The sequence below is a fragment of the Heptranchias perlo genome, unplaced genomic scaffold (genome assembly GCF_035084215.1).
Source record: "Heptranchias perlo isolate sHepPer1 unplaced genomic scaffold, sHepPer1.hap1 HAP1_SCAFFOLD_70, whole genome shotgun sequence".
Classification (NCBI taxonomy): Eukaryota; Metazoa; Chordata; class Chondrichthyes; order Hexanchiformes; family Hexanchidae; genus Heptranchias; species Heptranchias perlo.
The window spans coordinates 1,822,380-1,840,959 of record NW_027139729.1 but is presented as its reverse complement, the minus strand read 5'-3'; the positions used below and the strand labels follow the sequence as shown (position 1 = coordinate 1,840,959).

The window sequence follows — 18,580 nt, the reverse complement described above, 5'->3', positions numbered from 1 at the left end:
AGGAATTTCTCATTCAGTATGTGGATGGCCCGACTAGAGAGGGGGCAAAACTTGACCTCCTCTTGGGAAATAAGGAAGGGCAGGTGACAGAAGTGTTAGTGAGGGATCACTTTGGGACCAGTGATCATAATTCCATTAGTTTTAAGATAGCTATGGAGAAGGATAGGTCTGGCCCAAAAGTTAAAATTCTAAATTGGGGAAAGGCCAATTTTGATGGTATTAGACAGGAACTTTCAGAAGTTGATTGGGAGAGTCTGTTGGCAGGCAAAGGGACGTCTGGTAAGTGGGAGGCTTTCAAAAGTGTGTTAACCAGGGTTCAGTGTAAGCACATTCCTTATAAAGTGAAGGGCAAGGCTGGTAGAAGTAGGGAACCTTGGATGACTCGGGAGATTGAGGCACTAGTCAAAAATAAGAAGGAGGCATATGACATGCATAGGCAGCTGGGATCAAGTGGATCCCTTGAAGAGTATAGAGATTGCCGGAGTAGAGTTAAGAGAGAAATCAGGAGGGCAAAAAGGGGATATGAGATTGCTTTGGCAGATCAGGCAAAGGTGAATCCAAAGAGCTTCTACAAATACATAAAGGGCAAAAGGGTAACTAGGGAGAGAGTAGGGCCTCTTAAGGATCAACAAGGTCATCTATGTGCGGAACCACAAGAGATGGGTGAGATCCTGAATGAATATTTCACATCGGTATTTACGGTTGAGAAAGGCATGGATGTTAGGGAACTTGGGGAAATAAATAGTGATGTCTTGAGGAGTGTACATATTACAGAGAGGGAGGTGCTGGAAGTCTTAACGCGCATCAAGGTAGATAAATCTCCGGGACCTGATGAAATGTATCCCAGGACGTTATGGGAGGTTAGGGAGGAAATTGCGGGTCCCCTAGCAGAGATATTTGAATCATCCACCGCTACAGGTGAGGTGCCTGAAGATTGGAGGGTAGCAAATGTTGTGCCTTTGTTTAAGAAGGGCGGCAGGGAAAAGCCTGGGAACTACAGACCAGTGAGCCTGACATCTGTAGTGGGTAAGTTGTTAGAGGGTATTCTGAGGGACAGAATCTACATGCATTTGGAGAGGCAGGGACTAATTAGGAACAGTCAGCATGGTTTTGTGAGAGGAAAATCATGTCTCACGAATTTGATTGAGTTTTTTGAAGGGGTAACCAAGAAGATAGATGAGGGCTGTGCAGTAGACGTGGTCTACATGGACTTCAGCAAAGCATTTGACAAGGTACCGCATGGTAGGTTGTTACATAAGGTTAAATCTCATGGGATCCAAGGTGAGGTAGCCAATTGGATACAAAATTGGCTTGACGACAGAAGACAGAGGGTGGTTGTCGAGGGTTGTTTTTCAAACTGGATGCCTGTGTCCAGCGGTGTGCCTCAGGGATCGGTGCTGGGTCCGCTGTTATATGTTATTTATATTAATGATTTGGATGAGAATTTAGGAGGCATGGTTAGTAAGTTTGCAGATGACACCAAGATTGGTGGCATTGTGGACAGTGAAGAAGGTTATCTAGGATTGCAACGGGATCTTGATAAATTGGGCCAGTGGGCCGATGAATGGCAGATGGAGTTTAATTTAGATAAATGTGAGGTGATGCATTTTGGTAGATCGAATCGGGCCAGGACCTACTCCGTTAATGGTAGGGCGTTGGGGAGAGTTATAGAACAAAGAGATCTAGGAGTACAGATTCATAGCTCCTTGAAAGTGGAGTCACAGGTGGATAGGGTGGTGAAGAAGGCATTCAGCATGCTTGGTTTCATTGGTCAGAACATTGAATGCAGGAGTTGGGATGTCTTGTTGAAGTTGTACAGGGCATTGGTGAGGCCACACTTGGAGTACTGTGTACAGTTCTGGTCACCCTATTATAGAAAGGATATTATTAAACTAGAAAGAGTGCAGAAAAGATTTACTAGGATGCTACCGGGACTTGATGGTTTGACTTACAGGGAGAGGTTAGACAGACTGGGACTTTATTCCCTGGAGAGTAGGAGGTTAAGGGGTGATCTTATAGAAGTCTATAAAATAATGAGGGGCATAGATAAGGTCGATAGTCAAAATCTTTTCCCAAAGGTAGGGGAGTCTATAACGAGGGGGCACAGATTTAAGGTGAGAGGGGAGAGATACAAAAGGATCCAGAGGGGCAATTTTTTCACTCAAAGGGTGGTGAGTGTCTGGAACGAGCTGCCAGAGGCAGTAGTAGAGGCGGGTACAATTTTGTCTTTTAAAAAGCATTTGGACAGTTACATGGGGAAGATGGGTATCGAGGGATATGGGCCAAGTGCAGGCAATTGGGACTAGCTTAGTGGTATAAACTGGGCGACATGGACATGTTGGGCCGAAGGGCCTGTTTCCATGTTGTAACTTCTATGATTCTATGATTCTATGATTCTATTGATCCATAATCTGTACCTACATTGGGAGGTTTCCTCCCAGATTTCAAAACTGTTACGAACTCAACTTATTCCAGCCGAATTTCAGCAAGCATTAACCCATCCTCTTTACCTCTCAGCAGCAATTCGTTCAATTGCATCAAACTCTCTGCATGCTGCCTCAAGCTGAGCCAGCGGATGTTAACACAATGGCTTGCTCGACTTGATCCCGGTTTTGGACCAAACATCTAAATTGACACCAAAATGAAAAGCAAATCGTGTCTGACAAATTGACTTACTTCTTCGAAGAAATAACTTAGAGGGTTGATGAAGGTATTGCAATTGATGTTGTGTATATGGACTTTCAAAAGTCGTTTGATAATATAATAGGCTTGCTGGAAAAATTGAAGCCTCTGATATTAAAGAGACAATGGCAGCATGGATACCAAATTGGCTAAGGGACAGAAAGCAGACAGTATGGTGAACGTTGTTTTTCAGACTGGAGGGAAGTATGCAGTGGTGTTCCCCAGGGGTCAGTATCAGGACCACTGCTCTTTTTGATATCTATTGATGACTTGGACTTGGGTATAGAGGGTATACTTTCAAAGTTTGCAGATGACATGAAACTCGGAAATGTAATGTGGAAGATAGTAACAAATTCAGGAGGACATCGACAGAATGGTGAAATGGGAGGACGAATGAGGAGAGGCACTATAAACGAAATAGTACATTTTTTATTGGAGGTGCATGAACAGAGGCCCGTGGGTGCACATACATAAACACATCTTTGAAGGGTTGCAGGTCAAGTTGATAAGGCTGTTAAAAAATAGCATAGGGGATCCTTGGCTGTATAAGTAGAGGCGTGGAGTTCAAAAGCAAGAAAGTTATGGTAAACCTTTATAAATCACTGGTTAGGCCTCCCATGGAGTATTGTACACAATTTTGGGCACCATAGTTCAGGAAAGATGCCAAGGCCTTGGGGAGGATACAGAGGAGATTAACCAGATTTGTACCAATGGTGAGGGATTTCAATTTTGTGGGGAGACTAGAGAAGCTGGGATTGATCTCCTGAGAGCAGGCAGCGTTAAAGGGGGATTTAATAGCGGTGTTCAAAATTATGAAGGGTTTGGAAAGATTAAATAAGGAGAAACTGTTTCCAGTGGCAGGAGAGTCGGTAACCAAAGGGCACAGATTGAAGATAATTGGCAAAAGGACCAGAGGAGAGATGAGGAGACAATTTTTTGCTCAGTGAGTTATAATGATTTGGAATGCATTGCCTGAAAGAGCAGTGGAAGCAGATTCAGCAGTAACTTTCAATAGAGAATAGGGTATATGTACTTGAACAGGAGAAATCTATAGCGCTATGCGGTAAGAGAGTGGGGAGGTGTATTAATAGGATAGCTCTCCCAAAGAGAAGGCGCAAGCATGATGGGCCGAACGGCTTCCTCATGTACCCTATGATTCTTTGAGTCTTTGATCAGGTAGGTTTTCTTTCTTGATGTCAAACGCAATCCAGTAACGGGTTGTTTTGTTTTGAGAGGAGGAGATGCGAGCCCCTCAACAGTTCTCACCCTTCACTCACAACTTCTCTTTATTTACCACAGACATTCCTAACTGCTGGACAAAGGTGTTAACCAAAGTCCAAAGATAACTCCTTTCGCACAGTTCGGTCCAATTCTGAAACTAATCCCCAGATGTTAGAGGTTTAGTGGGAGCTGTCCTGAGGATGGAAGGGAGTGGTGGGAGCACGGATAGTTCAAGAGTAGACTGAAAGGATGGAGGGAACAGTGTTTGGTTTGTGATAAACTCACAGCGAGACTTCTGCAGGTTGAAGGGCCTGTATTCAGACCAGCTGAGAAATGCAGTTTCAGCAGTGACTCTTTTCAAATCTGATTGGCCAGAATTATGACGATTGACATTATGCCTTTGACTTCTTCAACTGTGATATGTTTCTGCCGCTTATCAGTTGGCTGCTACCGGGCTCCAATTATGATAGGTAGGAACTGCACTTTCAGATTCTGTTTGCATAGGTCGTCATGGCAGTTTGTTGGGCTTGTGTGACATCTTCTACTTCACTGGTCCAGAGCCCTGACACTGTAACTTGCCAAGCCATTCAGAGATTTTCGTGATGCTACAGACACGAGTGTTACCATACCACTGTATCCAAAGAAGCCTGTTAATGGTATTCTGAGTGTCTGTGAAATCTTTAATATTTCTCTAACAAATGAAAAGGTTTGCTCAGTATGTTTCCTCCTGATTTACTGATATGAATAAACTTCGAACATGTAAATAACTCCTTAATCCCCTTGATCCCATCTGCCTCCAATTGCGACTTTCAATAGTAAAACCCTATGAAATAGCACGGACATCAGCTCTCCTCATGTTCGCAACTCAAATTCTCGATTGTATTTATAAAGTTAAAATCCCGTGGGTGGCCTTCAGATCCCTCGGTGCCGTACACACCGTTCTGAGCTTAGATTATTTAAAGATGACTATCGAAGTGTTGGGTCCGCACATGTAATAAATACACTGAGTCCTGTTAATGAGGCTGTTTGTCCGGCTCAGTCCCAGGGCTACAGGGGAACCGTTGTTTTCTGAAGAAATTCCAAAGAAATTTGTAAGTGTTTTGAAATATCCATTTAAATAGATTCTGTTACATAACGAAGCGTTGGGGAGAATGGTTGATTGAATCTGTTTGTTTAACTGAACGTGACTAATATCTCTGATGGTGCTCTCAATCTAACTGTCCCGGAGGAGGATCCCCTCTGGTATAAGTAAGGGATCCTTTGACCGAATAGACACTTTTCAGTCACAGCCTCGTGTCCAACGCTGCAGACATCGCTCCTTCACACTGAACATGGACTATCCAGTCATCTTTGAGATAGAACGTATTTACTATCCCGTTCTTGCAGCCGTTGGTATTACGGGTAAGGAAATAGAACTAGTCATCGTGTAAACCAATGTAACTGTTACTGCTCGAAATGCCGGTCTTGCCCTGTAACTTATTGGTCTCGATATGTTTTGATTGATTCAATACATATACAACACGGATTAATGAACAGAGAGACAAATACAGAGAGAGTGTGTTTGCCAGAGAGATAGATAGAGAGAAAGAGAGTGAGAGATAAAAACAGAGATAAAGAGATAGATACATAGAACAAGGCTAATTGGATCGCTCTTTCAAAGAACTGGCACAGGCACAATGGGCAGAAAGGCCTTCTTCTGTGTTGTATCGTTCTATGATTATTTGTCTTGATGTGTTTGTGACATAATCGCCTATTCCGTTCATTGTACAGTATTTTTGTTTCTATTTAATAGGAATTCATGAATTAAATTATGAACTGTTTTGAATTTGCAACCCGAGAAATAATGTCAGATAATTACCCTTTACTATGTGCTCGAGAATTCCTTATCTCGAATAGACGCTAGCATCAGACAGAATACAAAACTTATTCGGGCTGTGAGAAAGCAAATCGTTGTCTGTGCTGAAGTCTGAAATTATCTTTTGTTTTGCCAGAAATATCATGTTAACACGCAAGGACAACCGAAGTATTTGTAAACCGATAAATAATCAGCTTAGTCCATAGAATTGTCTCCGAGTTCACAAGGTTCAAGGTCCCACATAATGGTGGCTCGGTGCTGCTGATAGTGAATTGACCACAGTCATTACATTGATTCAAAACAATCTTTGCCAATGTCAAAAGTAGACTATTTGCTCAATATCAATGAATGGTTCTTTGGTCTGTGATAATTGATTGCTTTTCGTTCCAGTTTAGTTACAGAGATAGTACTGGGCCATCTAGCGTTAACATGTCCTGCCTGAGACTTATGAAAGTGGCCTCTTTGATGGTGAGCGCGGTGCCCAGAGGTCACCTATGCAGCAATTCTATTGGATGTTAGGTAGCGCTCTCTGATAAGTGTGCTTCAGTCTTGCTACCAGAAAATTTACTGCTTAAACTAGATGGGATTGCCAAGCAATGGGAGATTTATCTGCAATAAATGTTATAAAATATGATTAGACAGACAACAAAGGGCGTCCCCACTGATTGTTGATGAAGGAGACATTCAGCACGGCAACACTTTGCAGGTCATTATTTGGTTTCTGAACAAAACGGTACAACTGAAACAGGTATCAGAGTAACATAGTAGGCACAGCACAGGTGGAGGCCATTTGACCCATCGTGCCTGTGCTGGCTCTTTGAACGAGTTTTCCAATTAGTCCCATTCCCCGGCTCTTTCCCCATAGCTTCTAAATGTTTTCCCTTCAAATAATTATCCAATTCCCTTTTGAAAGTTCTTATTGAATCTGCTTCCACCGCCCTTTCAGACAGTGCATTCTAGATCATTACAACTGGCTGCATAAAAAATGTTTCCTCGTGTCCCCTCTGGCTCTTTTGCCGATCACCTTAAACTATGTTCTCTGGTCACCGACCCTTGTGCCACTGGAAACAGTTTCTCCTTATTTATTCTGTTAAAACTGTTCCTGATATTGAACACCTCTATCAAGCCTCCCCTTAAACTTCTCTGTTCTAAGGAGAACCAGCCCAGCTTCTCCAGTCTCCCCACACAACTGAAGTTCCTCATCTCTCTGCTGCATCCCCTCGAAGGCCTTGACATCCTTCCTAAAGGGTATTGCCCAGAATTGAACACGATACTCCAGCTGAGGCCGAACAAGTGTTTTATAAAGATTTAGGATAATTTCCTTGCTTTTGTACTCCATGCCTCTACTAATAAAGCCTAGGATCCCATATGCTTTTTAACAGCCTTCTCGACTTGTCCTGCCAACTTCAAAGATTTGTGTATGTAATTCCAAGGTTTCTGTTCCGGAACCACCTTTAAAATTGTACCATTAAGTTTATATTGCCTCTCCTCAGTCTTCCTACCAAAATGCATCACCTCACACGTCTCTGCGTTAAATTTGATCTGCCATGTGTATGCCCAGTTTACTAGTCTATCCCTGTCCTCCAGACGTCTGTTACTATCTTCCTCTTGATTACTACAGGTGGATTTGTGTAAAATGTAAATACTCTGCATAAGGATTGCAATTTAAATAGAAATGGACATTGTGTAAACGGAATCTGTGCATGTTGAGTAACGCAGTTCAACACTCGCCAATCCTAGATTTTCCTAATCACTGGGGAAATTAATCGAGGGCTGGCGATTGTAAACCTCCATGAGTGTGTTTGGGATCTCTGCATCCAACAGTGCTGGGAAATGAGACATCATTGATTCAAGCTCAGAGAGAGCCCGGGACTGTAGAGCAAGGAAATGAGACAGCATTGATTGAGGCTCAAAGAGATATCGGGACTGTAGAGCTGGGAAATGAGACAGCATTGGTTGAGGCTCAGAGGGAACCGGGAACGAATAAATGGAGTACAATCATAGAATCATAGAAAGGTTACAGCACGGAATGTAGCCATTCGGTCCATCGAGTCCGTGCCGGCTCTATGCAAGAGCAATCCAGCTCGTCCACTCCCCCGCCCGATCACGGTAGCCGTGCAAATGTTTTCCTTTCAAACACTTATCCATTTCCATTTTAAAGGCCATGATTGACTCTGCCTCCACCACCCCCTCAGGCAGTGCATTCCAGATCACGACCACTCACCGTGTAAAAGTTTTTTCCTCAAGACGCCTTTGGTTCTTTTGACAATCACCTTAAATCTATTTCCTCTAGTTGTTAACCCTTCCGACAATGGGAACAGTTTCTCTCTATCTACTCTGTCGAGACCCTTCATGATTTTGAATGCCTCGATCAAAACTCCTCTCAACCTTCTCTGTTCCAAGGAGAACAATCCCAGCTTCTCCAGTCAATCCACGTAACTAAAGTCATTCATTGCTCGGAATGATTCTAGTAAATCTCTTCTGCACCTTCTCTGAGGCCTTCACATCTTTCCTAAAGTGCGGTGCCCAGAACTGGACACAATACTCCAGTTGTGGCCGAACCAGTGTTTTATATCTTCTTTGTTTTATGGCTTCTTCAGTCTTTTATGACTTCTTTGCTTTTGTACTCTATGCCTTTATTTATAAAGCCCAGAATCCCATATGCTTTTTAACCGCTCTCTCAACCTGCCCTGCCACCTTCAACGATTTATGTATATACCCCTAGATCTCTCTATTCCTGTACCCCTTTTAGGATTATGCCCTTTAGTTCATATTGCCTCTCCTCATTCTTCCTACCGCAGTTTTCTGCGTTGATTTCATCTGCCACGTGTCACGCCCACGCCACAAGCCTATATAAAGCCCCTTGAAGTCTATCCCTGTCTTCCTCACTGTTCACAACATTTCCAAATTTTATGTCATCTGCAAACTTGGAAATTGTGACTTGTACACCCAAGTCAAGTCATTAATATATATCAAGAAAAGCAGTGGCAGAGTTGAGAAGAGATCAGAGGAAACTTAAGTAGACGGCGTTAGAAATGCACAAAAAAGGAAAATGAGACCAGGAATTTTGCAAGAATGTCACTTGATTGAACCCCTTCCCTTCTACTTCTCTCTCTTAAATTAAAAAAAAAACACTCTACCAGCTCTGCGTTGTTTTATTTTCTAGCTCCGCTCGGATTTACCTCTGCTCCTCTAAGCTGCCATGCCGTGGATTCTCTCTAACTCTCCGAGTGATCTATTTTGTACTGAGTGTGGTGATAATTTCCTTTTTTTTTCTCTCTCTCTTACAGTTAACTTGGTGGCGATTGTGATCCTGTCCCGAGGCAAATGCGGTCTCTCCAAATGTATCACTCGCTACCTGGTGGGAATGGCAGCGGCCGATTTAACGTTGGTGATCATTGAAGTCATTCTGAAGCGAATTAACAACATTTATTTGCCAGTAAATTTCTTGTTCATCACCCCAATATGTACCCTGAAACTTGTCATGAAGATTGTAGCGCTGGACTGTTCGGTGTGGTTCACGGTCGCTTTCACCTTCGACCGTTTCGTAGCCATTTGCTGTCAGAATCTCAAACCAAAGTTTTGTACCCAAAGGACGGCGAGCCTGGTTGTAGCGACCGTGTGTGTGCTGGGCTGTTTGAGGAGCATCCCCTTTTACTTTGTGTACCAGCCCCAACTTATAATTAATAGTGTCCCGTATTTCTGCGTTTTAACCGCTGCCTATCATACCTCGCTATTATGGGCGGCGTACGAGTGGTTCGACAGTATTTTAACCCCTTTACTGCCAATCTTTTTCATCCTGTTGTTCAATGCTCTCACCATCAAACACATTATAATGTCCAATATAGTCCGCAGGGCACTCCTGAGGAACGTCGATAATCACAACGATCCCGAGACCGAATTGTGTATGTAATTCCAAGGTTTCTGTTCCGGAACCACCTTTAAAATTGTACCATTAAGTTTATATTGCCTCTCCTCAGTCTTCCTACCAAAATGCATCACCTCACACGTCTCTGCGTTAAATTTGATCTGCCATGTGTATGCCCAGTTTACTAGTCTATCCCTGTCCTCCAGACGTCTGTTACTATCTTCCTCTTGATTACTACAGGTGGATTTGTGTAAAATGTAAATACTCTGCATAAGGATTGCAATTTAAATAGAAATGGACATTGTGTAAACGGAATCTGTGCATGTTGAGTAACGCAGTTCAACACTCGCCAATCCTAGATTTTCCTAATCACTGGGGAAATTAATCGAGGGCTGGCGATTGTAAACCTCCATGAGTGTGTTTGGGATCTCTGCATCCAACAGTGCTGGGAAATGAGACATCATTGATTCAAGCTCAGAGAGAGCCCGGGACTGTAGAGCAAGGAAATGAGACAGCATTGATTGAGGCTCAAAGAGATATCGGGACTGTAGAGCTGGGAAATGAGACAGCATTGGTTGAGGCTCAGAGGGAACCGGGAACGAATAAATGGAGTACAATCATAGAATCATAGAAAGGTTACAGCACGGAATGTAGCCATTCGGTCCATCGAGTCCGTGCCGGCTCTATGCAAGAGCAATCCAGCTCGTCCACTCCCCCGCCCGATCACGGTAGCCGTGCAAATGTTTTCCTTTCAAACACTTATCCATTTCCATTTTAAAGGCCATGATTGACTCTGCCTCCACCACCCCCTCAGGCAGTGCATTCCAGATCACGACCACTCACCGTGTAAAAGTTTTTTCCTCAAGACGCCTTTGGTTCTTTTGACAATCACCTTAAATCTATTTCCTCTAGTTGTTAACCCTTCCGACAATGGGAACAGTTTCTCTCTATCTACTCTGTCGAGACCCTTCATGATTTTGAATGCCTCGATCAAAACTCCTCTCAACCTTCTCTGTTCCAAGGAGAACAATCCCAGCTTCTCCAGTCAATCCACGTAACTAAAGTCATTCATTGCTCGGAATGATTCTAGTAAATCTCTTCTGCACCTTCTCTGAGGCCTTCACATCTTTCCTAAAGTGCGGTGCCCAGAACTGGACACAATACTCCAGTTGTGGCCGAACCAGTGTTTTATATCTTCTTTGTTTTATGGCTTCTTCAGTCTTTTATGACTTCTTTGCTTTTGTACTCTATGCCTTTATTTATAAAGCCCAGAATCCCATATGCTTTTTAACCGCTCTCTCAACCTGCCCTGCCACCTTCAACGATTTATGTATATACCCCTAGATCTCTCTATTCCTGTACCCCTTTTAGGATTATGCCCTTTAGTTCATATTGCCTCTCCTCATTCTTCCTACCGCAGTTTTCTGCGTTGATTTCATCTGCCACGTGTCACGCCCACGCCACAAGCCTATATAAAGCCCCTTGAAGTCTATCCCTGTCTTCCTCACTGTTCACAACATTTCCAAATTTTGTGTCATCTGCAAACTTGGAAATTGTGCCCTGTACACCCAAGTCAAGTCATTAATATATATCAAGAAAAGCAGTGGCAGAGTTGAGAAGAGATCAGAGGAAACTTAAGTAGACGGCGTTAGAAATGCACAAAAAAGGAAAATGAGACCAGGAATTTTGCAAGAATGTTACTTGATTGAACCCCTTCCCTTCTACTTCTCTCTCTTAAATTAAAAAAAAACACTCTACCAGCTCTGCGTTGTTTTATTTTCTAGCTCCGCTCGGATTTACCTCTGCTCCTCTAAGCTGCCATGCCGTGGATTCTCTCTAACTCTCCGAGTGATCTATTTTGTACTGAGTGTGGTGATAATTTCCTTTTTTTTTCTCTCTCTCTTACAGTTAACTTGGTGGCGATTGTGATCCTGTCCCGAGGCAAATGCGGTCTCTCCAAATGTATCACTCGCTACCTGGTGGGAATGGCAGCGGCCGATTTAACGGTGGTGATCATTGAAGTCATTCTGAAGCGAATTAACAACATTTATTTGCCAGTAAATTTCTTGTTCATCACCCCAATATGTACCCTGAAACTTGTCATGAAGATTGTAGCGCTGGACTGTTCGGTGTGGTTCACGGTCGCTTTCACCTTCGACCGTTTCGTAGCCATTTGCTGTCAGAATCTCAAACCAAAGTTTTGTACCCAAAGGACGGCGAGCCTGGTTGTAGCGACCGTGTGTGTGCTGGGCTGTTTGAGGAGCATCCCCTTTTACTTTGTGTACCAGCCCCAACTTATAATTAATAGTGTCCCGTATTTCTGCGTTTTAACCGCTGCCTATCATACCTCGCTATTATGGGCGGCGTACGAGTGGTTCGACAGTATTTTAACCCCTTTACTGCCAATCTTTTTCATCCTGTTGTTCAATGCTCTCACCATCAAACACATTATAATGTCCAATATAGTCCGCAGGGCACTCCTGAGGAACGTCGATAATCACAACGATCCAGAGACCGAAAACCGAAAGAAATCCATGATTTTGCTCTTCACTCTATCCGGCAATTTCATTCTACTCTGGGTCACGTACGTTGTCCATTCCTTAATTTGGCGGGCGGAAAACTACAATTATACATACAAATACTACACTAACCCGATATACATCAATCAGCAAACGGGATACATGCTGCAGCTTCTCAGTTCCTGCACCAACACGTGTATCTATGGACTGACACAGAGGAAATTCAGAGAGGAGCTGAAGAATGGGGTGAAATATCTGTTTACACTGAATGGCAGATTATGCAAATAACGAACAACTGACATCAAACTGTAGCAGCTTTTGTAGATTTACAACCCAGTCTCCTCCTCTATTCTATGACACCACGCCGGCAGGTGATGGGATGAAAGAGACTGACTGTCTTGAGAGGGGAGGGAGTTGGTCCATTATCTAGGTAGGGAGAAGAAGGCAAGTCGGGTTTTGATGTGGTTTAATTGAGCAATGCCGAAAGGGGAATTGTATGCACAGTAAGAAAGCGGGGCACGGGAAGCTAGCCAGTTGACTGATGGGGTTATGTAACATTAATCCCACTGGGATACAGGCAATTGCCTTCCTCAGCGAAGGTCTGGGCCTCGCATTGCTTATTAGTAGAGTGGATTAAAACTAAAATACAACAAAATAAAACAATGTCTACGATAAACACAATCTGGTCAATGTGAAGGATTTGATAATAAGAATGGCCACTGGACTCTGGACCACATCTGGTCAATGTAAAGCATTTAATAATAAATAATGTACAATGGAAAATGGGCCATATCCGGTCAATGTGAAGCATTGAATAACAATGTATATTGGACACTGGGTCAAGTCTGGTCACGGTGAAACATTATATAATAATACGCAGTGGACACTTCACCAACTTCTGGTCAATGTGAAACATTTAATAATAAAGTACACTGGCCACTCGGTCATATCTGGTCAATATTAAACATTTACAAAAATGTACAATGGACACTGGATCACATCTGGTCAATGAGCAACATTTAATAATAATGCGCACTGGACACTGGAATACACCTTGTCGATGTGAAGCATTTAATAAAAATGCACACTAGACACTGGATCACAGCTGGTCAATTTGAAGCATTTAGCAGTAATGTACACTCGACATGCGGTCACATCTCGTGAATGTGAAACATCAAATAATACTGGCCATTGGACATTGGGCCACGTCTGATCAATGTGAGGTATTTAATAATAAGGCGCACTTGGCACTGGACTGCACCTCTTCAATGTGAAGCATTTAGGGTCAAATCTGATCAATCCGAAATATTTAACAACATTGTACATGGGACACAGAACAACATTTGGACACTGAGAAACATTTAACAATAATGCAAACTGGACACTGGGTCGCATCCTGTCAACATGAAACATTTAATAACAATGCACACTGGATACTGGGCCACATCTGGTCTATAAGAAACATTTAGTAATAATGCACACTGGACACTGGGCCACATCTAGTCAATCTGAAATATTTACTAATAACACACACTGGACACTGGGGTATATACGGCCAATGTGAAACATTAAAAATAATGCACACTGGACACTGGGTCACATCTGGACAACCTGTAACATTTAATAATAATGCACATTGGGCTCTGTGCCACTTCTGGTCGATGTGAAAGATTTACTAATAAAGCACACTGGACACTGGGTCATATCCTGTCTATAAGAAATATTTAGTAATACTGCACACTGGACACTGGGCCACATCTAGTCAATCTGAAATATTTACTCATTACACACACTGGACACTGAGGTATATACGGCCAATGTGAAAGATTTACTAATAATGCACACTGGACATGGGTCTCATCTGGTCAACGTGCAATATTTAATGATAATGCACACTGGACACTGAGTCACATCTGGTCAATAAGAAACATGTAAAAATAATGTACAATTGACACTGGTGCACGTCCAGTCAATAAGAAACATTTACTAATAACGCACACTGGACACTGGGTCACCTCTGGTCAATGGGAAAGATTTACTGATAATGCAAGTTGGAGACTGGACCACAACTGCTCAATGAAAAATATTTACTAACAATGCACACTTGACACTGGGGCATATGTGGCCAATGTGAAACATTTAGTAATAATGCACACTGGACACTGGGCCACATCTAGTCAATCTGAAACATTTACTAATAACACACACTGGACACTGGGGCATATATGGCAAATGTGAAACATTTAATAACAACGCACACTGGACACTGGGCCGCATCTTGTCAATGTGAAACGTTTAATAATAGTGCACACTGGATGCTGGACAACATCTGGTCAATGATAAACATTTAATAATACTGTAAACTTGACGCTGGACAACTTCTGGACAATCTGAAACATTTATTAATAATGCACACTGGAGACTGTGGCACATATGGCCATTGTGAATCATTTAATAATTATGCACAATTGTCACTGGGGCACATCAGGTCAAGGTGAAATATTTAATTATAATATACACTGGACACTGGGTCACATCTGGTCAATGTGAAACATTTTATAATAATGCACAACGGACAGTGGCCCCATCTGGTCAATGAGAACTATTTATTAATAATAATGCGCACTGGACAATGGAATACATCTTGTTAATGTGAAGAATTTAGCAAAAATGTGCAGTGGAAACTGCGTCACCTCTGGTCAATGTGAAACATTTAATGCTAATGCGCACTGAACACTGGGTGACAACTGGTCCATGTGTAACATTGATTAATACTGCACACTGGACACTGCATCACATCGAGTCAACGTGTAACATTTAATAATGCACACTGGACACTGCATCACATCTAGTCAACGTGTAACATTTAATAATGCACACTGGACACTGCATCACATCTAGTCAACGTGTAACATTTAATAATGCATACTAGACACTGGGCCACATCTGGTCAATGTGAAACATTTAATAATAATGTACACTGGAGCACACCTGGTCAATGTGAAACGTTTAATAATAATATGCACTGGACACTGGACCACATCTGGTCAATGTGAAACATTTAATATTAATGGACAGAATTGACACTGGGCCACATCTGGTCAATCTGAAACATTTACTAATAATGTACACTGGACACTGGGGCATATATGGCCAATTTGAAATATTTAATAAAGTGCACGCTGGTCACTGGGGCACATCTGGTCAATGTGAAACATTTAAGAATAATGCACGGTGAACACTGGGTCACATCTGGACATTGTGTTATACTGTAATGGGAGAAGTCAATTTGCGTTCTAGATGTCTATTGTGGCACTTTAGTTCCAGAAATCGATCGGAATGGGAAAAATCCGTTGGGTTCTAGATGTATACTGGGAAAAAAGTAATCCATTATTGTTCCAGAAATCTATTTGAACGAGAGTAATTCACTGGGGATCCAGAAATCCATCGGGGTAACAGAGAACTGCTAGGCCAGAATAAATCCACTGGGGGTCTAGATATCTATCGGTTTGGAGAAATCCATTGGGGTCCGAGAAATATGTTGGGATAGGAGAAATCCCTTAAGGTGCCAGTAATCTATTGATATGGCAGAAATCTATTAGAATCTAGTGGGACAGGAAAAATCTATCGGGTTTCTCGAAATATATTGAGATGGGAGAAATTCATTGGAGTTTCAGAAATCTAATGAAATGTGAGAAATCCATCAGGGTTCTTGAAATGTATTGGGACGTTAGAAATCCATTAGGGTTCTAGAAATTTACTGGGACGTTAGAAATCCATCAGGGTTCTGGAAATTTACTTGGACGTTAGAAATCCATTAGGGTTCTAGAAATTTACTGGGACGTTAGAAATCCATCAGGGTTCTAGAAATTTACTGGGACGTTAGAAATCCATTAGGGTTCTAGAAATTTACTGGGACGTTAGAAATCCATCAGGGTTCTGGAAATTTACTGGGACGTTAGAAATCCATTAGGGTTCTAGAAATTTACTGGGAGGTTAGAAATCCATCAGGGTTCTGGAAATTTACTGGGACGTTAGAAATCCATTAGGGTTCTAGAAATTTACTGGGACGTTAGAAATCCATCAGGGTTCTGGAAATTTACTGGGACGTTAGAAATCCATTAGGGTTCTAGAAATTTACTGGGACGTTAGAAATCCATCAGGGTTCTAGAAATTTACTGGGACGTTAGAAATCCATTAGGGTTCTAGAAATTTACTGGGACGTTAGAAATCCATCAGGGTTCTGGAAATTTACTGGGACGTTAGAAATCCATTAGGGTTCTAGAAATTTACTGGGAGGTTAGAAATCCATCAGGGTTCTGGAAATTTACTGGGACGTTAGAAATCCATTAGGGTTCTAGAAATTTACTGGGACGTTAGAAATCCATCAGGGTTCTGGAAATTTACTGGGACGTTAGAAATCCATTAGGGTTCTAGAAATTTACTGGGACGTTAGAAATCCATCAGGGTTCTGGAAATTTACTGGGACGTTAGAAATCCATTAGGGTTCTAGAAATTTACTGGGACGTTAGAAATCCATTAGGGTTCTAGAAATTTACTGGGACGAGAGAAATCCATTAGGGTTCTAGAAATTTATTGGGACGAGAGAAATCCATCAGGGTTCTGGAAATTTACTGGGACGAGAGAAATCCATTAGAGTTCTGGAAATTTATTGGGACGAGAGAAATCCATTAGGGTTCTAGAAATTTACTGGGACGTTAGAAATCCATTAGGGTTCTAGAAATTTACTGGGACGTTAGAAATCCATTAGGGTTCTAGAAATTTACTGGGACGTTAGAAATCCATTAGGGTTCTAGAAATTTACTGGGACGAGAGAAATCCATTAGGGTTCTAGAAATTTACTGGGACGAGAGAAATCCATTAGGGTTCTAGAAATTTACTGGGACGAGAGAAATCCATTAGGGTTCTAGAAATTTATTGGGACGAGAGAAATCCATTAGGGTTCTAGAAATTTATTGGGACGAGAGAAATCCATTAGAGTTCTGGAAATTTATTGGGACGAGAGAAATCCATTAGGGTTCTAGAAATTTACTGGGATGAGAGAAATCCATTAGGGTTCTAGAAATTTATTGGGACGAGATAAATCCATTAGGGTTCTAGAAATTTACTGGGACGAGAGAAATCCATTAGGGTTCTAGAAATTTACTGGGACGAGAGAAATCCATTAGGGTTCTAGAAATTTATTGGGACGAGAGAAATCCATTAGGGTTCTAGAAATTTATTGGGACGAGAGAAATCCATTAGAGTTCTGGAAATTTATTGGGACGAGAGAAATCCATTAGGGTTCTAGAAATTTACTGGGATGAGAGAAATCCATTAGGATTCTAGAAATTTATTGGGACGAGAGAAATCCATTAGAGTTCTGGAAATTTATTGGGACTAGAGAAATCCATTAGGGTTCTAGACATTTATTTGGACGAGAGAAATCCATTAGAGTTCTGGAAATTTATTGGGACGAGAGAAATCCATTAGAGTTCTGGAAATTTATTGGGACGAGAGAAATCCATTAGGGTTCTAGAAATTTATTGGGACGAGAGAAATCCATTAGCGTTCTGGAAATTTATTGGGACGAGAGAAATGCATTAGAGTTCGAGAAATCTATTGGGATGTGAGAAATGCTTTGCAGTTCCAGAACGCTATCTGGACGGGAGAAGCCCACCGGGGTTCTAGAAATCTACTTGGACGCGAGTAATACATTGGGGTTCCAGAAATGGATCAGGACAGGATTAATCCATTGGGGTTCGTGAAATTTTCTGAGACTTCAGTAATCCATTGCGGTTTCAGAAAGCTATTGGGACAGGAGAAATCCGTCCTGGTTCCAGAAATCTATCGGGACTGAGATAAGTAGCAGATTAAAGGTAAATTATTGAAATAAACGAAAGCTATGCGTTTGTGCGTAATTGTGTTTGTGAGTGTGTCTGCGTGAATGTTTGTCTGTGTGTGTATGCCACTTTGTGTGTGTATGTGTGTGCGTGTTTGCTTGTGAGTTTGTGAGTGGGGCGTGTTCTAGTCTAAAATTTAAAATATTGGACGATACAGAGAGCGAACGTTGCTCCGATTGTTTCCTCCTGAGTCGATTGAGTGTGGTTAGTGGTTTAATTTAGTAAAACAATGAAAGCTAAATTGACAGTTCAACACTTATGTTCTCGTCTCATTGTTTCGCTGCTTCTCAGCACCCTGAGGGGCCATCAGAAGGGTTAAAAACATGAAGTAAATTACCGGCTTACAAAAGAAGAACATAAGAAGAGGCAAGGAGCAGAAAAGGCCTCAAGTTCAATGAAGCTTATGCTTCCACTACCATAACTCTCTCATCACAAAATCCAACTGTATTATTATCAAACGGTATAATTTTAACCTACCCGCTGGTTGGCAAACGGACTGGGTCGAAAGGTCCGCCTGTTTTACATGTCGCCC

At 42.0% G+C, this 18,580-nt stretch overlaps 1 protein-coding gene and 1 pseudogene across 1 annotated transcript; one reads left to right on the top strand and one right to left on the bottom strand.

Moving 5' to 3' along the window:
• LOC137318381 (zinc finger protein 850-like) overlaps nucleotides 1–18,580 on the bottom strand; it is a 263,722-nt pseudogene that overhangs the window by 173,843 nt on the left and 71,299 nt on the right.
• On the top strand, nucleotides 11,447–12,433 carry LOC137318361 (probable G-protein coupled receptor 139). Its single transcript, XM_067981247.1, has one exon. It carries the CDS (start codon nucleotides 11,447–11,449, stop codon nucleotides 12,431–12,433), a length of 987 nt encoding a protein of 328 aa, XP_067837348.1.

Excerpts from the sequence above, each read along its gene's own strand:
- LOC137318361 (XM_067981247.1), top strand. The coding sequence starts at position 11,447 with ATGCCGTGGATTCTCTCTAACTCTCCGAGTGATCTATTTTGTACTGAG.